This window comes from Rhodnius prolixus, unplaced genomic scaffold, assembly GCF_049639745.1.
Source record: "Rhodnius prolixus isolate KJV_2025 unplaced genomic scaffold, Rpr scaffold_6, whole genome shotgun sequence".
Taxonomy (NCBI): domain Eukaryota; kingdom Metazoa; phylum Arthropoda; class Insecta; order Hemiptera; family Reduviidae; genus Rhodnius; species Rhodnius prolixus.
Window position 1 is genome coordinate 13,921,979 of NW_027411634.1, and position 21,134 is coordinate 13,943,112.

The 21,134-nt window shown below is 33.7% G+C and overlaps 1 protein-coding gene across 5 annotated transcripts in view; it reads left to right on the forward strand.

Annotated features, from left to right (window-relative positions):
* The window catches only part of LOC141460065 (cholecystokinin receptor-like), a 202,046-nt gene that overhangs the window by 103,879 nt on the left and 77,033 nt on the right, over positions 1–21,134 (forward strand). Inside the window, exon 1 of one of the 5 annotated variants that reach the window (XM_074139704.1) lies at positions 8,435–8,657. The exons of the other annotated variants lie outside the window; for them this stretch is intronic. Coding sequence (XP_073995805.1) covers positions 8,646–8,657 — 12 coding nt within the window. The 5' untranslated portion in view covers positions 8,435–8,645. Of the gene's footprint in view, positions 1–8,434; positions 8,658–21,134 lie in introns of those variants that run through there. 5 annotated transcript variants of the gene reach the window in all.

A 21,134-nucleotide genomic window follows, 5' to 3' on the forward strand; every position in this document is an offset into this window, starting at 1 on the left:
GTGGGAAAGGAGTTACTTAGGAACATCTGTAGACTTCTATATAAGAAAGGAAAGAGAATTAAATTAGCCTTCTTCTTAAGGGAGGCAATTAAGGAGGGACACTTCTTATAAGGTAACCCTCTAAAGAAGTGTTTTATGGTAATCAGAAGGAGAAAGTAGGGAAGGAAAATCTCAACTGCATTAGCTGATTTCAATGCTGGATGGATGTCAAGAAAGATGGCGATTATTGATTTGAATAGTTGAAGGTAAAGTAAATAACCGAGGTAAATAAGGCGGCCAATGACTTAAAATGATCTTAAATCCTAAAAGATAAAGGTCCTAGAGTTATGCAGAGAATTTTTCCTATGACTCAACCAACTCACTTCTCCAAATCTGCGAGAAAATGGCAAATTAGCATTGTTAATAGGGACAAATTTTGTTCTGGGGCATCCCAAGGTATGCTCAATATTTAAAAAAAGAATTTATCATTGTTTATTATTATTATTAGTATTTGCAGTAGACATAACTTAATGAAACGTAATAAATTTTAATATAGTTACAGTTATAATGAAAATGCCAATAAATTTGTGTTAAAATAAAAACCTTATGGTCCTCACGTTGATAGTGGGTAGTAAAAAAAGTTGTTTTTGTGATATTATTTTGTAGTTACCGAAAATGATTGGTATAGATTTCATCCATCTATCTCTTTCTAATTGTATTATTATTCTTTACGGAACCAGTATGTCGATATGGCCAAATAATTTCCTATTGTGGTTAAAGTTAGACCGAATCATTCAAAATGGATTGAACCATTCCTTCCAGGTGAAATCTTACCATTGTTTTATTCCCTGCTGCCCTGTTCGATATAATCCAATCCTAAATACTAATTTAATTGCGTTCAATAACGTGGAAAATGGATGCTGAAAAACGTATATTTATTTGTGATAGTAAGGTACTATAACTTTTAAAGGAATAAGTGATTTTTTTCTCATTTCTCTAATGACCAATGTGAAAGCGACTGTACAACACTTTGATTGATTGATTTATTTTTAAGGCGCTTCAAACATCTGAGCAGTTCCAAGAAGAGAAAATTTAAAAGCTCAGTAGCTGGATTTGAACCTATGAACACTGTGTTGGAATCCAGCACTCGCTACCTACTGAGCTAATCCTTTCTCTCTATTATTATTGTTATTATTTATTGAATACAAACAACTGTTCCTATTTCTAGTCGTTCCGTCTTTAATCACAAACTTTTACAAATTAATATTTATTAAATTCATTCATAATTAACAAATATTTCTTTTTTTACCATATTATTCAATAATATTTCCATATTTAGATTGCTCAATTTGTTCAAAGTATTCATGATTTTTCATTGATTTTAAATTTGTATGGTAATCAACATATTATTACATTTTTTAAGCCTCATTACATATTAGAAGGTATGTAACCCTAGTAAAGCAATAAATGTATTGTAATAACTTTCAGCAATGAAATAATTACTAAATACCGTATATTATCTATAAAACTAACTTATTAATAATGTTTATCACTTATAAGTACTACAATAGCGACAAACTAGAATTACAATTCTCCTATTCAAAAATTAAAAGCAATAAATAAATAAGAAAATACTTTTGTACAACCCCTCTTAGTAATAGAAAACTTGCCAAATCTTTATTTGAGCAAAAAAGAAAAAAAAAAATAGGTAAGAACATTAATAAATTTGTTTTTTCAAAGAAAATTTCGCTTTTCAAAATATTACTTGATTTCAATGAAATGAATTTTTTTTTTTAATTTTCCTTAAAATAATTTTAATCTAAAACAAAAGTTCTTTATTTGAATGATAATGCTAAAATGCAACTTTTACCAGAAATGCACAAAACATTTTTGTACAAACATGCGAGTTTTAAAAAACATAGTTATTTCTCATTTATCATATAGTTGTTTAAAACAGTTAGATTTAGTTAAAATGAGAATTTAAAGAGAAATTTACTTCTGCTGTTGTTCATCCAGAATTAATGATCCTGGAGAAAAGTTTATCAAACTAAAGTTGCAGCCATTGTTATGAGTTGTTTCATATTATTATTATTATTATGTTGGATATTTATTTAATTTTCTTCTACTTCTTCCTGGCCTTTTGTGCTAATGCAAATTAGCCAGTACTATGTTTCGAAATCTGTTAGGGTGTTGTATACAAGATTTGAAAATTGGTTTTTACTCTTTGGCAACGTTTCGACAAGATTATCTGCGAAATTTTGACTTACAATAAGTTAATGCTAATCGACGCAAAGATACTGAAGAAAAGAAAAGAAAAGCAATCCCCTTAAGAGAATGTTCGAGAGAATTAATAGAAGAAATGATTTTCATATGGGTTATTACGAAAGAAAGTTGATTGATTAGATTAACAAAACTCACAGCAAAGAAAAATAATGGTAAACTAAGAATATGTATCGATCACAGAGATTAAGCAGATATACAGGGTGAACCAGTAAGTATTGTCCATAGGCCTACTGTGTGTAGTACATCTAAAGTGGAGTTCAATGACGTATTGGCCAACTTCATATTTTCCTCTGTTCTTGAGTGACGTCACTTTAATTTTTTTTCTCTAAAATCATTACTTTCTACCAATAAAAAGATTATTACTCAGAAAGTTTTAGTCCGAATTCGATTTTGATGGCACGGTTAGAAAGACAGACAAATTTTCTAAAAATTGATACCATTTCGAAGCATAAGTTATTCTCCAAATAGCCTCAATCTTCCTCCGAATGTTGGAAAAATAAAAGTAATCGAAATGTTTAAGAAAACTCATTAGGCCCTTATGTGATCTTATCCAACCTAGGTGCTGGCACTTTTTATAAAAGTTTCCTTGTTTAATTCGGAGAAAGATTGAGGCTGTTTGGAGAATAACTTATGCTTCAAAATGGTATCAATTTTTAGAAAATTTATCTGTCTTTCTAACCGTGTCATCAGAATCAAATTCGGACAAAAACTTTCTGAGTAATAACATTTTTATTGGAAAAAAGTAATGATTTTAGAAAAAAAAATTAAAGTGACGTCACTCAAGAACAGTGGAAAATATGAAGTTGGCCAATACGTCATTGAACTCCACTTTAGATGTACTACACACAGTAGGCCTATGGACAATACTTACTGGTTCACCCTGTATAGAAAGTGGCTATAACCAAATTTCGGTTCAAGACGAACTGTTACCAAAATTAAGCAAGGATAAACAGTGGTCTGGATACACGAATTTTCACTGTACATGCTGGGTTGTTGGATTATCAGCTAATGTTCAGTGTTCTATGTTAAATTATGTCTGTATATATCATTTTGCTATTACGTAAAGTCGTCTTTCCATAACCGAAATTATGTATTATATAAACATGTAATAAACATAATAATAATAATAAACATATGTTTTCATTATTATGTAGGGAAATGCTCAGAGCTGAGAAGGGCAGACTTTTAGTCTTTTATAAGTTGATACAGAGAGTTGGTACTTCATATAGAAGTAAAAAAGTAAGTTTGGAAAGTGGTACTTTGTAAGTGAACTTATAAACTTACTTTAAGCTACTTAAAGTTTGGGGATTGTGGTGAATTTCGTTATGAGTTTCTGTAAGATATCAAAAAGAGTTTAGTTTTTTAGTTCGAAATTAGGTTATATGTTTTACAAGAATTGTTGGTTTGGCAATTTGCTATTTTGAAATTTTAATGTAAGTTGTAACTAGAATTTTGGAAATAATGTTGAAAAGTAATAACAAAAGATGTTAAGGAGAATTATTTAAGTAAATTTGATTCTATGGAAGATATTTTGTCGTGCCCTTGTACAAGCTATGTTTTGGAAATACTTGTTGAACGAGGTAGGAGCATCGAGAGGAGTGAAGTGAGAGAACTTACTGGGGGTCTCAGCTGATGGAGCAGAATAGGACCCCCAACGCGGCAGGGCACAGCTTGATGAATACAGTCTGGTCCAAACATCATTAACTGAGCGAGGTTGTTGGTAGTTTTGTGCAAGCTTGTTCAAAGACAATTGTTTTTTTTTTGGTTAGGTAGGGCTGTGCAAGTGTATGGTTCCAACTAAGATGTTTGATGATGAAGTTGTTTCCATTTATGCAATGTGTAGTTGTGTTGTTATAACCTGACCTATATGTTGATGGTTGATGGGTCATGACAATGCAGAGTGCTATTGTTTGGCGTTAGCAGTAGCCGCGATCTGGGCATGTTAACTCTGGCAGCAGTAGCCGTGGATTGTGCAGTGTTTGGCGTTGTGGTTTTGACAGTGAGAGCACTAGTTAATCACGCGCCGCCCTCTGATAATTCAGTACCCCGGAGGTACACAAGTCCATTTATTCAAAATTTATTTTTTTACTATTTCTAATACAAAATTTCTTTTTTTAATACCCAAACTATCACTTATGGTGCATCTATGGGTAAATATAAAGAATAGTTACCCGGAGGTGTGGCCTAATTCGAAGTGATTCTGATTCGCTGTTACCATATAACCCGCCAAATTTCTTTATTTTATATTTACATTTATATTTTTTATATTTTATATTTACATTTAAAACTGGCGGGTTATATGGTAACAGCGAATCAGAATCACTTCGAATTATTAATTCAAAATTGATAATTTTATTTAAAAAAATTTTAAATAAAAAACGCCCCCTGATCTATTTTTTATTTTTATGGGGGGCTTCGCCCCCCACACCCCCTCCTGCCAACTGATCCACATACATAACTCTAATTTGTAATTCACTCACACTATGAAAAACAAAAGAAAAATGGCCTACCTTATTCAGTGCAATCCCTATCCTTCTGTTTCTACACTTTATTCACTCCCTCAAATAATGCTCTCATGTGATCGCCCATGGAAGAATGACTCCTTTACATTCTTATCATCTCACTTCCACACTTCGGATATACATATCTATTACTAATTAAACGAACACCCATTCAAAATGATAAAACTTTCATCTCCCCATCCTCCCTGAGACTTTCATGCTTTAAATTAAAGAGAAACTGTAAATTCAAAACTCTCATCTTTTTTGAAGTTTCAAAAAAAAGGCACCTAAAGTTACACCCAGGACACTAGAAGGAACTAATAATACGTTGAAAAGGAAGCAGTTACTATGCAGTAAGTTTACTGCGCATGCGCGCTAAACATAAATAGGTAAGAAATTCAAAAAAATTATATACAACACAGTAGCGGGAAGTTGAGAAATTTAAAAAGAATATATTTGAACATTGGCGGGAAATAGTTTAAAAAGTGAACAGTAACTATACTTTACTACGCAGGCACTAAAAAAAAACAGGCCACACCTCCGGGTAACTATTCTTTACATTAGCCCATCTATGTTACTTATTATTAAGGAACGGATTTTTATGTATTTAAAATTGCCAAATATTTCTTAAAATATTTTCTGGAATATTTAAGTAAAATGGACATTTTTTTTTATGTAAATGGAATTTTTTTTGGGGGGGGCAAGTTATAATTATTTATACAAGAAAAGAATATTTTTACAATTTATAATAATTTACTAGGAACAAAATAATTTGTTTTTACAAGTTATAATGATTTATACAACAAAGAACATTTTTACTATTTATAAAAAGATGTGTTAAATTTTCAATTTTGAAAACTTCACTCTTCGAAATTGTTTGCAACCACATGAAATTTCAAATGTTGGAACGTAAAGTGACGACGATCTGGGCGTAAGATGGACTTGTAACGACTAAAAGATCGTTCAACATCTACAGATGTAATAGGTGCCTTGCTGAAAGAAGTTATCTCGTTGGTTGTAAAGGGTACACGATGTTCTGAGATGACTTCTGTTCCACTGATAATATCAGAAATCTGGCAGATGGTCTCCCACCCTTTGTTCTTGCCCAGTACTTCTACCATTTTTTAAGTTTGTGGAAAGGGATATCTGCTCTAACCAAAGCCCCACACAGATCTGTACTCAGAGTGGACTTACTTGATGATGGAGATGTAAGGAAGGCTTGATAGGACGTCCTCTCTTTCTTTCTGTTTTTATTCTCTATGTGCGATCTTGGGTGACTTGGGAACGTTGAGAGCAAGAAACGCGCTTGTCACAAGCTGTGCAGTACAAAATGTCTCCATCACTTCGAAAAAGTTCTGCTGGAAACTCGCGAAGATATTTAGCAACCAGTTGTTTGTTTGAGGCCGATGTTCGTGGCATTTCACCCAAAAAAGAATACACTAAGTGACCGAACGAAATGAATTGGACACTTCAACGAACGAGCTGAAAGAACAGACAACGTCAGACAACTTCAAAGAACTAACAAGTGCCCGTCACTGTTTAGCAGCATTCTGTGTAAATTACAATAACCATTGTACCCACTGTGATTCACAGCCCTACAGTCTGTGGTTCACAGTTCCTGTCAACCACCTCCCAATTATGAAAATAGGCCCAAAATGAAAAATATGAAAAAATATGCACATACGAGGGGGTACCCAAAAAAAACCGGAATTATTTTTTAAAAGCTATTTATTTACAAATTTTTTACAGAACAACCTTATCCCCTTCAAAATACTCTCCATTAAAACTAATACATTTGTCCCACCGGTGCTTCCACTGTTCGAAACATTTTTTGTAGTCATCTTTAGAAATGGCTGACAGCTCCTTCTTCGTTTTTTTCTTGACCTCTTCAATGTTGTCAAATCGGTGACCTTACATGCCCTTTTTCATGCGTGGAAATAAGAAAAAGTCGCACGGAGCCAGGTCAGGCGAGTAAGGTGCGTGGGGCAGCGGAACCATGCCATTTTTAGCCAAAAACTGTGTAACAGAGATGGCTGTGTGTGCAGGTGCATTGTCGTGGTGGAAGAACCAGTCTCCTGTTTGCCACAAATCGGGTCTTTTTTGGCGAACACTATTGCGCAATCTTTTCAAAACTTCCAAATACAAGGTTTGATTGAGGTCTGACCTGGGGGGACAAACTCTGAATGGACTACGCCTTTGGCATCAAAAAAGCAAATCAGCATTGTTTTGATGTTTGACTTGACTTGACGACATTTTTTTGGTCGGGGTGAAGATGACGTCTTCCATTGGCTCGACTGTTGCTTTGTTTCTGGGTCATAACCATAGCACCATGACTTACACCAGTAATGACCTTTGACAGAAAGTCTGGATCAGTTTCAAGCTGTTGTTTCAAAGCACGACATGTTTCAACTCGATGTTCTTTTTGATTGTCAGTCAGAACTCGAGGAACAAACTTGGCAGCAACCCTTTTCATCCCCAAATCTTCCGTTAAAATTCGCTGAACCGAGCTCCAAGATAACCCACTACTCTCTGACAGTTGATCAATTGTCTGTCGACGGTCTGTGAACACCAGCTCTCGAATTTTTTCAACATTTTCGTCGATTCGGGCAGTTGATGGACGTCCAGAACGAGGTTTGTCATCAATCGACATGTCGCCATTTTTAAACCGAGTAAACCACTCGTATACTTGAGTTTTTCCCATAGCGTCATCTTTGTAAGCTGTTTTCAACATTAAAACACTTTCAGCAGCATTTTTGCCGAGTAGAAAACAAAATTTCAGAGCTGCACGTTGTTCACTTAAACTTGCCATCATAAAAAACGAAAAAAGAACAAAACAGCGCTGGTAAAAACAATCACGGCAGATGAACAGAACAAGCCAGGCAGACAACACAGGCATGACTGAACTGGCAAGGAATTGCGCTATACACGTCTAGCGGCAGAAATGCGTACTACATAAGCTCTATGCGCGGCAACGCAATTCCGGTTATTTTTGGGTACCCCCTCGTATTTTGATTAAATATGTAGAAATATTTATTTATTTTAATCAAATATGCATAAATATGCGATAACATCCAAATATGTGAAATAAAAGTAGACTGAAACGGCTTAAAAAGTGTCAGTATGAATACTTCTAGTTGAAAAAGTCTGTAAATTGCCTAGAAAAATATATGTAAATACATACGAATCCGTTCCCTCTTATTATCGACCAAAGATTTAATCAAAATAACTCCCGTGGGCTTATAAGTAAGAAAAAACAGCAAAAAAACTCGATTTCATTTGCTCTCGTGTAAAAAATTTAAAATGTGACATAGTGTTGTGTACCTCCGGGGTACTGAATTATATTTTTATATTATTCCACGGAGGTTGTCTGTTTAACAGTACATTAAAATAAATTGCTTACTAGGAATTTGAGCTCACAATTTTAAAACTAATGATGAATACGTAAGTACACTAGTTATGGGAATGACTAAATCCGTTTATAGTTAATTGTTTCATAAACTGAATCTAGAAAAACTTAATTTTATTTCACTGAACACTTTTAAATAAATATTATTTATAGATTTTTACTTTAACAACGTATTTACAAATCCGCTTATATCTTATTCGCTTAATCTTGTAATCATTGATTGTAGCTGTGCAAATGTTGTAAATACTTTATTGGAGTATAAGGTTAGTACTGCATTAAGCCTCTTGACTGTTATAATACCTGTTGGATGGTGCTAGAAGTTAATTTTATGTTGTTCTTTGTTTTTAATGTTTGTACTGACTATCGTAGTTCCATAAAGATGTGAATGTGTACTTTTAATGCATTAAGTTAAATAAATAAATAATTAGTAATAAAGTAATGTGTCAGAGAACATCGTTTAGTTGTTCTCTCCAGTTATGTTTCACATGGTAAGTGTAATCCGTTCTAGAAATAAATTATTGTAGAAAAATCGTTGTTAACAGCCGCTGTAATCACAATACAATATGTTACAATTTTAACAATACTTATTAACAAAACTGTTTGATAAATAATTGCAGGGCATTGAAAACAGTGAAATTAAATTTGTTTAGCTTTAAATGCTTTGTAATTTTGCCCAATTATAAATCTCCAATAACCTATCAATTGATTGCCTAAAATGGATGGCAAATGATGAAAATTAAAAGAAAAAATCATCTATTATTTCGACATTAAATAAAAAAATACCATTGTTTCACATCACAATATAAATTAGAGTCAAATTGAACATTAATACACACAAAAAGAAGGTGTACAAAGAAGTGGGTCCTTTATTTTTGTAAGAAAAAAATTTTTTCTCCTTATGAAAGTACTGAAAAGAAATCAACGCATTTAATATAGACACAAAGCTTAAGCTTCGAGATATCTCACTCGAATATTTTTAATATCACTGGCCACAAAAAAAAAACTCTAATAAAGAATTGTGTATTTAATATAGCATGTACAGATACTAATAATGGGAAACAAATTCAATTTTTTTACTAGTTCATACTTCATTTTTCATTAATATCAAGGTTCAACGAGAGAGACAAGGAAAGCTGCTTCACTTTAGAAACAATTTTAGGTTTTACAGATTGATGAACTCCGAAAAAGTCAAATGATTTGATGATTAAACGCTAGATTTCTCTTGTGAAACACCTGTTTCTCTTAAATGCAATAAAATTGTCTTACGATTAATTTGTGCAACAAAAAAAATGGCATTTTATTTAGTTGTGAAAACAAAGGATAAAGGGGACAGAGGATTGCCAGTGACATTTAGACAAAACTTGAACCCTTTTGTGGCCATGTCTTGTGTGGGCGGCTATGAGAGAATGATTGCATAACAAGTCACAGAGATGGTGGAGGCGAATACCGTTTATTAGCTATTCGTCCAAACTTACTGCAACATTTAGGATAATCGTAGGACTTTTTTTGGCCATTGTTGATTGAATAAAACATGAGAAGGAGAACCACATGGCTTCTTACTTTGCCCAGGACCTCCTTCGACACTCATAAGTCTAGACAGGTCTATAGGAAATGCTCTAATTAGCGGTTACCGCAATAAACCTTTTATGTAGCGGTGGTTATTTGGCTTTTTGGCCAACTCAGCACGCACTACTTATATTTTGAGCCTTGGCAACACTGAGTGTTGTCAGGTGCTATCTGACGTTTCCACTTGAAAGTTTCGACATTTTTGACCATAACCTTCTTCAGAACGTTTTGTTATTTGAGCGCGATTTGTGTTGTTTACAGTCACTTGAAAATTGTGTCTCAGCGAAAAAATGGAATTAATTCGTGAAAATTTTTCGTGCAATGATTTATTACGACTTTCGACTTGGATTATCAAGACAGGAGTGCATCGATCAACTTACTTCCACTTTTGGCGATAAAACCCCATCCTTTGCCACTGTGAAACGCTGGTATAACGAATTCAATCGTGGTCGTTGTTCGCTCACCGACGAAAGTCGTGAAGGTCGTCCAAAATCAGTTGTTGTGTCAGAAAACATTGATGCTGTGCAAAAACTAATAATGCAAGATCGTCATGTGACATACTGTGAGATTGAGGCAACCTTAGGCATTAGTTCCACCAGCATATAACAAAAATATTGCACGATCATTTAGCCGTGAAAAAGGTTTGTTCTCGTTGGATCCCACATAATCTGACAAAATCTCAATAAGATGCTCGTGTCGATTGGTGCAAACAAATGCTTAAGAAATACAATGGCGGTGCTTCAAAAGACGTGTATAAGATTGTAACAGGTGACGAATCATGGATATATGCGTATGAGCCGGAAACTAAACAGCAGTCGACTGTATGGGTGTTTCAAGATGAACCAAATCCAACAAAAGTTGTTCGCGCTCGAAGCACTTCGAAACAAATGGTCGCCAAGTTTTTTCGGAAAAACTGGTCATGTGGCAACAGTGCCTTTAGAGGAACGTAGAACGGTCAATTCTGAATGGTACACAACCATTTGTTTGCCGGAAGTTTTCGATGAAATAAGAAAAACAAACAAGCGCCGTCGGATCATTCTTCAACAAGACAATGCCAGCTGTCACACATCTCGTCTAACAACCGACTATTTGAGCACTCAAAAAATCGAATTAATGGGTCATCCGCCGTACAGTCCTGATTTGGCACCAAATGACTTCTTTTTGTTTCCGAACGTCAAGAATGAATTACGTGGACAACGATTTTCGTCGGCAGAAGAAGCCGTTGATGCATTCAAAAAACCATGTTTTGGAGGTGTCTCAAGCGGAATGGAAAAAATGTTTTGACAAGTAGTTCGAACGCATGCAGAAGTGTATAGATCATAAAGGAGAATATTTTGAAAAACAATAAAGTCATTTTCAATGACAAATTACTGTTTTTTTATTATTAGGCACAAAATATAAACAGTGCCCTACATCTTTACTTGCTATTAATATTGCACAGGTTATGAGGCTACCCATTACTCTTAAAAGGCAGTTTAGCGTGTTACTATTGTCAATATTAAAATAAGAAATCAATATTAAACCATCTTTTTTTAAAAGTTATTTTTTAAAGAAAAGTGACAAAGTCGCTCATTGCCTGCGTCGCCTTATTGTTGAATTGATGCTAGACCAAACCTTTCTTAAAGGTTCAATATTCTATAAGTTGGAAAGTGTGTTTACTGAGTGTGAAACACGTGACCAGAAAGAGGATCCATTGACGCCACATGTTGCACTTTATACACAGCATCACCAAGAATATTAATAAAGAATATTTGCATAAACCGCAATCCAAAATATTGAAGGCCAGATAAAAATAAAAAAAAATTAGCATTTATATTACTTAATTTTACTTTTTCTCCGGAAGTCTACACTAGAATACAAACGTCTAACATATAACAGCTACACTCACCAATCTTGACCTACAGACTTTTGAATCTTGTAGGTAGTTTTAGAATCTTGAATTTTTAAAAAGTAATCACCTATTTTTCTGGCGGAGCTTAATGCCCAACTACCTAATTAGGTGAAGAAGAAAATGCACGCACTTTACTATTAACTTTTTTTCACTAATCAATAACTACTAGCTAGACGCTGCGTTCAAACTATGATCTTCCATTTATAAATCCTCGCTTCATAACTGCAACACCAACGACCGCCCTAAGATCTGCTGAGTAAATTTGTGTAGGTGTCTGTAAGAGAGACTGATGACCCTCACACGATTTTTTTATACGTTTCGCATAATCATTGCATAAATGTAATAACTTCTATTGGAGGCCATTTACTAGGAAACTTCATGGGAAGAAGAAACGTCCTATTCAGAGTAATTGTACACGAGGTGTGGCTATTAAATAACGAGACTGATGCTGCTACAGAAGAACTATGCATGCGCCAAATCCTAACGACCGACAGCTGTGCAGCGTAAAGCCTTCTCTTTCGATTGCCAGCGTCTCACGTGTTTGTAGAGAAATCTGTCTGACTGGGACCGTCGTTTGTATAAAAGAGGTGTTAGTTTCGTTTTGTCGAAAACACGATACTACACATGTAGTAGAGCAACGAATTGTCGTGAAATTTCACATGAAACTGGGTAAAACCGCTACTGAAACTTATCTTTTATTAAAAGAAGTTTATGGCGATGAATGTTTATCACGTGCGCGAGTTTTTGAGTGGTTCAAGCGTTTCCAAGATGGCCGAGAAGACGTCGGAGATGATGACAGCCGGCGTCCAAAACGGATGAAAATATCGATTATAATTAATCAACAGTACTACCATAAAGTACTTGCTTAACACCGTGAAAGAGTAAAGAAAAAAAACGACCCGATTTGTGGAAGAACAAGTTACGGGGTTCTCCATCAAGACAACGTGCCCAGCTCACACTGCATTGTCTGTCAAGACGTTTCTAGCCAAAATCCTAGTTTTATGCCATCCGCCTTATTCGCCTGACCTGGCGGCCCCATATGACTTTTATCTGTTCCCCTAAAGTCAAATCTGTATTAAAAGGAACACGATTTCAGTCAGTTGAAGCTGTTAAAAGAAAAAGCGGCACGCGTCATGCAGGAGCTGACAGAAAAAGTCTTCCAGCAGTGTTTCGAACAATGGTAAATTCGCATGGAGCGTTGTAGGGATAGGGGAAGGGTGTATATTGAAGGTGATAATAACTAAATATGTGTAAATTTAAAATAAAATGTTTTATAGCAATAGTCTCGTTATTTAATAGCCACACCTCGTATCCTTGCCTTGTATTCTGTGCAATATTAACGAGGATTATATGTATCGTTAAAATTACGACTACAAGTAATTGGCGTAAACCTAAGTTCGAATTTCCTGTAAGATTTCTTCATTTTTACCAACATTTCTTTGAAAATCACTCAACTGACTTCTTTTAATTTGGTTTAAGAATAAAAAAAAATTAAAAAAAGCTATCATATTTTACTTAATGTTTTAAAATAAAAATCTATTTTAAGAACGATGTTTTATTTTTTGGAATTCTTCTTTCTAGTACTTGGTGAATTATTTATCATTGAGCCATTAAGATAACATTTCATCCGAATTTTTACATAGAAATTTCTGTCAAAAGCTTCAAAGAAAAAATGTGATCCAGTTTAAAAATTTAATCCTGTGGATTTATAGAGAAAGGTTATGGATTACTGGACTAGTAATTAAACAAGACAGCATGCAAAATTAGGTAATCTGATTTTTGCTAATTAAAAGATTCTTTTAACTGTTAAAAGATAGTAAAAGTCTATCATTTGACGGGAATGATTTTAATTTAAAATAACAGAATTTTAAGTATTTTTCACAACTGTACGTTAAAGTTTATTTTTTCCCCATGGCCAAGTGGATTATTGTTAAGTACTCCATTTTAGAAAATTCACCGGTGACAATTGTATTTTTCTTCCGGACACGAAGTGTTAAGAATTCCTACGAACATTTCACATGTTGAATACTAATGGTGCGCTAAACTATTTCTCTATTTATTTTAGTTTATTATTTATTTATTATTTATTTATTTATTGATAACCGTTTAAATACAATTGTATATAACAGTGAAATTTGACCCAACAAAAGAAATAAACTAAAACTGTATAAATTATAAACATAAAGAATAAGTACATAACTTTTATAAATATAATAGAAAATTCCATATAATATTATAATCTCATTTCTTCTTTCTCACTCTCCCTCTCTTTCTAATATATAAACAAATAAACATAATATACAATTCTGGGTTAAACTAAAACTAGGAACTAAGAATAAATAAAAGAAAAGTTACAACTTATGCATAAAAAAAAATAAAAATAAAAAAAAAAACACACTCTTGGATAACTAGAACATAATATTAAATTTTTCCTTATTTAACTAATTTGGAGAGAATCCCTTAAGTGGAGAGCTTGTACAGTAAAATAAAAGATATTACTAATTTAGTTTTTAGTCTATATGTTGCTGTATACATATGTGGGAGTGTTGTTAAGATAATAAAAATCTGAAAAGCTCAATAAAGTAAATATAAATAAAATAATCATAAAAAGTAGCAATACTAAGTGCACACATAAAAGAGAGACTGCATAAAATAAGTTCTTTATTTGGTTTATTTTATTATTATTGTTTATTTTGCAACTGTAATTAATTATATTAATAATATAATAATAGGGAAGAGATTAGCTGTGAGGTTAGCATACTGGACTCCCACGCGGAGGTCCCGGGTTCGAATCCAGCTGCTCACCCTTAGATTTTCTCTTCCTAGGAGCTTCTTACAGCTCACTGTCCGGTGATGCGACAGTGTTGTCTGTAACGAGAGAAAACTGTCCGGAGGCCGGCAGTGCACTGAAAAAAGCTCCGGGCGCCAATAACCTTAGATGTTGACGCGCCTTAAATCATTAAAAAAAAAAAAATAATAATAATAAAGTCTTTATTAAAGTATTACACAGTTTAAACAAAATACAAATTTTCTAGCGACAGACTTTTACTCATGGTCATGACGACCGTCAGAGAGTTGTCTTGCAAATAATCTTCCTTAATATGCATTATGTTACTGAAGAAAGCAAACAAAAAGTAAATAAATAAGATTGGATAGAATACTTGATTATAATTTTCAAACAAAAAATAATTAAATAAAGACCAAAAGAAACAAATAAATACCTAAATAAATAAGAAAAACAGAGGAATGAAAAAACAAAATGTCAAGAAGAGAAAAAAATTAATTGTAGACATCTTATAGAAGTTATTAAAGTTAAAGTAAAAAGAATATTTAACGAAAAAACAGACAAACGTAATATTTCGTGAGATTTAAACAGAACTAATCTTTGGCCTCTAATAGTTGAATTCACTCACTAACATGTATCTGTGTGCACAGGCCCGTTTACATTATCTAACCAATTTCGTCCAATTATTATTCCCATTTAAAATTGTTATAAATTCATCATACGTAAACAGTTTTTTATTAAAGTATTGAACTCTTAATTCTCGTAGGACTGGGCAAATAGCTATGAAATGAAAAACAACCTCAATTCTTTCATCAAGGTTACAAAATGAGCATAATTTAATTCTATCACCAAAAGAGTATTTATTTAAATATAATAATTCCCCCCTACATTTATCCAGCTTACGGTTTGGGAATCTAACGTCTTGTATAAAAGATTACATTCTAAATTTAATTCTTAATATTGGATAGTGTTGACTATTCTGAGCTTGTATTTTAAATTCATTTATTAATTTTGTTCTAATATTTACTGAAATGACTTGAGTTTTCGCTTTCTGACTGATTAATTCTTCTAATGAGAACCCGCATTCTGAACTCAGCCTCTCCCATTCTTTGTAAAAAAAAAGAAGATTTTTTTCTCCATTTTTAATTAATTATATTGAAGTCTTAAAAATTAAGAATTTACAACAAACATCTCAATTTCAATTTTTAGATACCATTAGACTATCAGAAAGCCTAAAAAAAAATTGGTACGAACACGCAAATGACTTTCTTATGGCGCAACTTATAAATTAAATTTCATTAAAACCTAGAATTTCAATTCAGTAAACTTTCTGCTTTTTGCAGACGACTTAAAGATTTATACTACCATTAACTCAGCGGATGTCTTTCTCCTCCTTCCAAAACTCTCTTCATAGTCTGAATGTTTAGTGTTATGAAAATAATACGAACGTAAACATCTCTAAATGTAAGATAGTATCCTATCATCGAAGTCGGACGTTTTACCAGCTTCGATTATTCTCTTCATGCTACAACACTAACTAGATCTAATGTAGTGCAGGACCCTTGGTGTTACGTTCAGTGCTAACCTTTTCATTCAACCTCCACATGAACTCTACGTATTATAGTCACAAAGTCAAATAAAATGCTTGGCTATTATATCTAGATCTACTCGAAATTTTAAAGATGTCAGAACCTTCATAATTGTCTTTTATAAAGTAATGGTACGACCTATTCTTCAAGTACTGCTCTACTTTATGGCCTCCTTATCAGAAAACTTACGTCAACAAACTTGAATCACTTCAAAGAAGATTCCTTAAGATTGCTGTGGTATCGAGAGACAAAAGCCATGACAGAAGTACCATACATTTACTGGTTTGAGTACTTTACAGTTTCGTAGACAAGCCACAGACTTAATTTTTATTTTCAAAAATACTAAATAACAATGTTAACTGCCCTGAACTGTTATCATTGTTAAATTTTCATGTGCCAACAAACAGTACTAGACAAAGACAAGTGTTTTCTAAAGTGTGTCATGGTACTATAAATATCGTAGGTTCAGTTATTTTCCAAGAGTTGCGGATCAAATCAATCATCTACCTGCTGATTTTGATTTATTCAACACCAACACGATCAAATTGAAACGTTTTTTAAATAACTGATTTTGCAATTATTAGTACCATTTATTTGTAATATCATTAACATTTATTAATTAAGTAAAGTATATCTATTTTTATCGAATGTTTAACGACTTATACAGGTATTTAGATGCACCATTTCGCTACGAAGACATAATATTCTCCACCAACATCTATGTGCTTAAATCTATAGCAGAGCTAGCAATGAAATATGAATATATTTTAAAAGTTATAGAATGAATGGAAGAAAATGATTAGAGAAGGATTACGTGATTTTAATTTCGGTTAAGCTATAAGGATGGCAGGAGCACAGAGTACTGAACCATCCATTAGTTGTAGTTTATGTATATAGTAGAGGGATGAATGTGTGAAGCGAATGTATTTTGTAAGTAAGAATGGAGAGTGAGTAATATTCTAGCGATATGCACCTGTATGGCGAAAGCCAATGCCAAAAAAAAAAGGCAAAAAAAATCTATTTTTAAAGTAAAGTAATCGCCTATTTTTTCAGGCGGAGCTTAACGTCCAACTACCATTTACTAGGTGTCGTGGACGGAGGCGAATAGCAAACGTACTTTACTATTTTCATTTAACCATTAAATAAAATCCAAGGCCAAGACCGGGAATCGAACCCAGTACCACAATGCATATTAGCTTTGTAGGTCTCGCCTATTAACCCGCTCGGCTACCGTGGCACCTTTATTTTTAAAGTATACTTTATAGTATATTTTTTTAAGCATATCTATTAAGTAAAGTATAGGGCATAATAACCCATTATAAATACAAAATACAATAAAATATGTATTCTTAGTGTTAACTAAAATAAAATGAACTTTTGAAAAATGCCCAAGAAGTCATAGTTCTTCCAGAACTTCGCTATAATCAATATTTCATGAAAAATAGTTTAAAACTAAAGGTTTTACACATACTATATGTATAAGTTGAAGTAAATCCATTTTTACAGGAAAAAAGAAAGAAAAAAAAAACGAAATTATGATGATAGATTAGGATTTTTGGTTCAGAAAGAAGAATGGAAGGCTGAATTGTTTCTGAGAGGAATTGATGGTGATTAAGAAGGCACTGTTAGCTGGAAGCAAAGAAAGGAAGGAGAAAAGAAAAATGAACTTAGATTAATCACTATTTTATTCCTCACAAAACAAGTTATGAAAAATTGGAGCCAATTATGAGAAAATTTTGAAAACACTTAAGTCCAACTACTGGTAAACCTAATACAGAAACTATACCAATTTGTTTAAAGTTAATAGATTATAAAACCATACAGGATGTGATCTATTTCTGATGAGATTCCTTGAAAATAGTTTTAAGATAATATAAATAAGCCTCTGGCCGATTAAAATTATTATTTCAGTGCCTTATTTGCGTAAACACATACCATTGCCGCGAAATCTTAAAGAGATAAAAGTGTAGAGGAGTTTATTAACCTATCTTGGATGGAAGAGCAAATCAATCTCTAATTATTAACGATTCATTTAACACTGCATTGCCAATCCGGAATCAATTTGACTCTAAAAAAAAAAAAATGGGAATGGTCTCTGTTACCTCACATCTCATAGCTATCCCAAAATGCTCTTAGATATGCTATCTCTTTCGCCATTCGATAGTCACGATCTGAAGACCGCGGAATTCTTAGTTTCCTTTTGCAGATTAGTTTACTTGAATCATAAGAGTCATTTTGACTCCAGATTGGCATTACACGTAAATATATCGGAGTCATTTCGACTCGACTCCTGTTTGGTAATATAAGTAGATTTTCTGTTATTAACTTGTCTCCAGATTGCCAAATTTGGTCTGCCCTTACAGGGAAATTTACTTCTACTTCAAACCCTCTGCTGTCTTCCTCGCGAAAAATTCTGAGATTTTCCTTTTGATATTTTTGAGTGTCACAAAATTTATATTTCTATAGATTATGAAAATCGAAAGCAAGATTCATTCATGTCTATTCCTTTTTGGAGCTAAATGTTACAGCGGTATCCAGCGTAAGCTCAATAAACTGGGTTGCTACACTCATCTTTACATAATGATTCAGTGCATCGAAATTTGTGTGCTAATCGTAAAACTTGAAGGTAGTCATTGTGTTTCTTTTTTAATATGATCAACATTTATTGCCTAAATGCTTATTTGATAAATTTACATAATTTTCATAGAAAGTATCAAGGCACAAAAAAGCCTCTCTCTAGAACTGATTTTATGTCAGAATTGCAGCAAAAACTTGCAGCGAATTGGGTATCAACAGCGCACAGTAATTAAAAATTGAAAAAGTCCCTGATCAGAAGGCAGTCAATCAGGGTTCTAGAAAATACTGAAATTACTGCGATCCTAAGTTGAAGTTAATTCCTTCTGCGTGAAATGTTAAAGCCGATTTGTGGACAGAATTTGTTTTTTCGTTCTTAATTCCTATTCTCTCTCATCCTTTAATGCAAATTTTATTATTAAAATTGAAATCGATGTAAAGAAATTATGGAGTCAATATGGCTCTACATTGGCAATGACTGATTAAGTTCAAGCTTTGGCAGTTCTGCCAACTGCCTTTGTCAGTCCAATCATAGTTCCATATCAGCCCTCTTAAGCGGAAGTGAAAGATGTAGTCAATCTCTGGCTATTAGGGGAAATAACCTTCTTCTTTATTTTCGATTTTAGATCAATATTTTGTTATTGACTCTTCCCTCGGTGATTTCATTGTCCAATCAGTTATTGTCAGGTGGATTTCTTCTATTTATTTGTCCTACCTTGCCTGCCCAACACAGCAAATATTTCTCTTTTTTTTTCATCTCTTAGACCTATTGCATCCATCTCAGTGTCCCACTTTGAAAAGATTCGTATTACCAACGAATTTACGTGAGCCGAATATAACTCATATTTCCATACTTATTTCCTCCCAGTATATTTTTAGGTAGCTGGATTTTTGTTAATACAGGAAATCTTTTGTAACTTCTTTTCTTATTTGAAAAAACATAACAAACTTGGTACATTCATAAAAATCTGATTATTGTTATTCAATTCTGTTCAAATATTTCCTTTTCTGTGACCTCTTAGAGATGCCTACATACGTATGGTACAATTACCTGTCTGAGGAGTATAAGCAGTAAAAAAAAAAAGTAAAGTAATCGCCTATTTCTTCAGGCGGACTTTACGTCCAACTACCTTTTAGGTACCTTTGACGGAGGCGACTAGCAAACATACTTTACTGTAAATTTCTTTTATTAACCTTTAAATAAAATCCAAGGCCTGGAGACCGGGAATCGAACCCAGTACCACAATACTAGCTTTGCAGGTCTCGTCTCTAGCCGCTCGGCTACCATGGCGCCTGATTATAAGCAGTAGTAATATGACTTTGGTGTTTTGATGGTTGATTGTTGAATAATTGAGCAACCTACGAATAGAGGTAATTATTTGTGAGATGCGAGCAGTTATTTACAATTTACTAGATGCAACGGAAGGACTGTTAAGTAAGAACTGTTTGAAAAATTTAATAACAAATATTAAGAATACGATTACAATTACAAACTAGGAAAAACTAACTTTATACTTAATTGAAGAAGGAAAAGCAGCTTCGGCGTTAGCTAAGAATTAGCGGACCATTTTGGTACCACTTTTATAAAGACAGTCCGATAGTGACTGACATGTTTCGTGATTGAATGCTGACGTGGCTGCTAAAATCTAACTGGTCATTTGGTAGATGACGGTCCCCTATAGTAAACAGAAACGTTTAAGAAGAAGTCTTTTAAAATAATCTGGTAAGGAAAAGAAAAAAGACATCTATTAAGAAGGCCTACAAGTGCGAGATACGAGGTGCGTGGCTATTAAATAACGAGACTGATGCTGCTACAGAAGAACTTATGCATGCGCCAAATCCTAACGACCGACAGCTGTGCAGCGTCTCACACGTTTGTAGAGAAATCTGTCTGACCGGAACCGTCGTTTGTGTAAGAGGTGTTAGTTTCGTTTAAAGCAACGAATGATTGTGAAATTTCACATGAAACTTGGTAAAACCGCTACTTAAACTTAACTGCTATTAAAAGAAGTTTATGGCGATGAATGTTAATCACGTGCGCGAGTTTTTGAGTGGTTCAATCGTTACCGGTCCGATAACTCCGGACAGCATCGTCGGACGGATGCTGGAAGATGAGAGAGACCTGGGCGAGGGTCTCTTCCCGTGGTAAGGAGGATCCTAATAAGAAAAAGGAAAGGATCTGGAATAATGGCAGGTATAATTGAAGAGTAGTAAAAAGAAGGAAAGCCAAGTTTACGAGGCACCATCCCGAAGAAATGCTGTTTGGCGGTTCCGGGATGGACATTTTACGCCTGAAGGGGAAGGGTTTTTTTAGTGGGTCGAGCCCCACACACCCGACAGATCGTCGGAAGGTGCCTTTGGCATTTTTCTTCTTCGCAAAAAAAAAGAATTAAATTGTAGAAGATGATAAAAAAATAGGGCCAAAAATATCGGGAAGTTAGGATTGTGAATTATACCAATACGTGGATATATGATGGAGATACAATGATCTGGTACAAAGTGCATTTGCATTAAGAAAGAAGCTTTCCTTGAAGTTTAGATGCACGCATTATAGTCACTG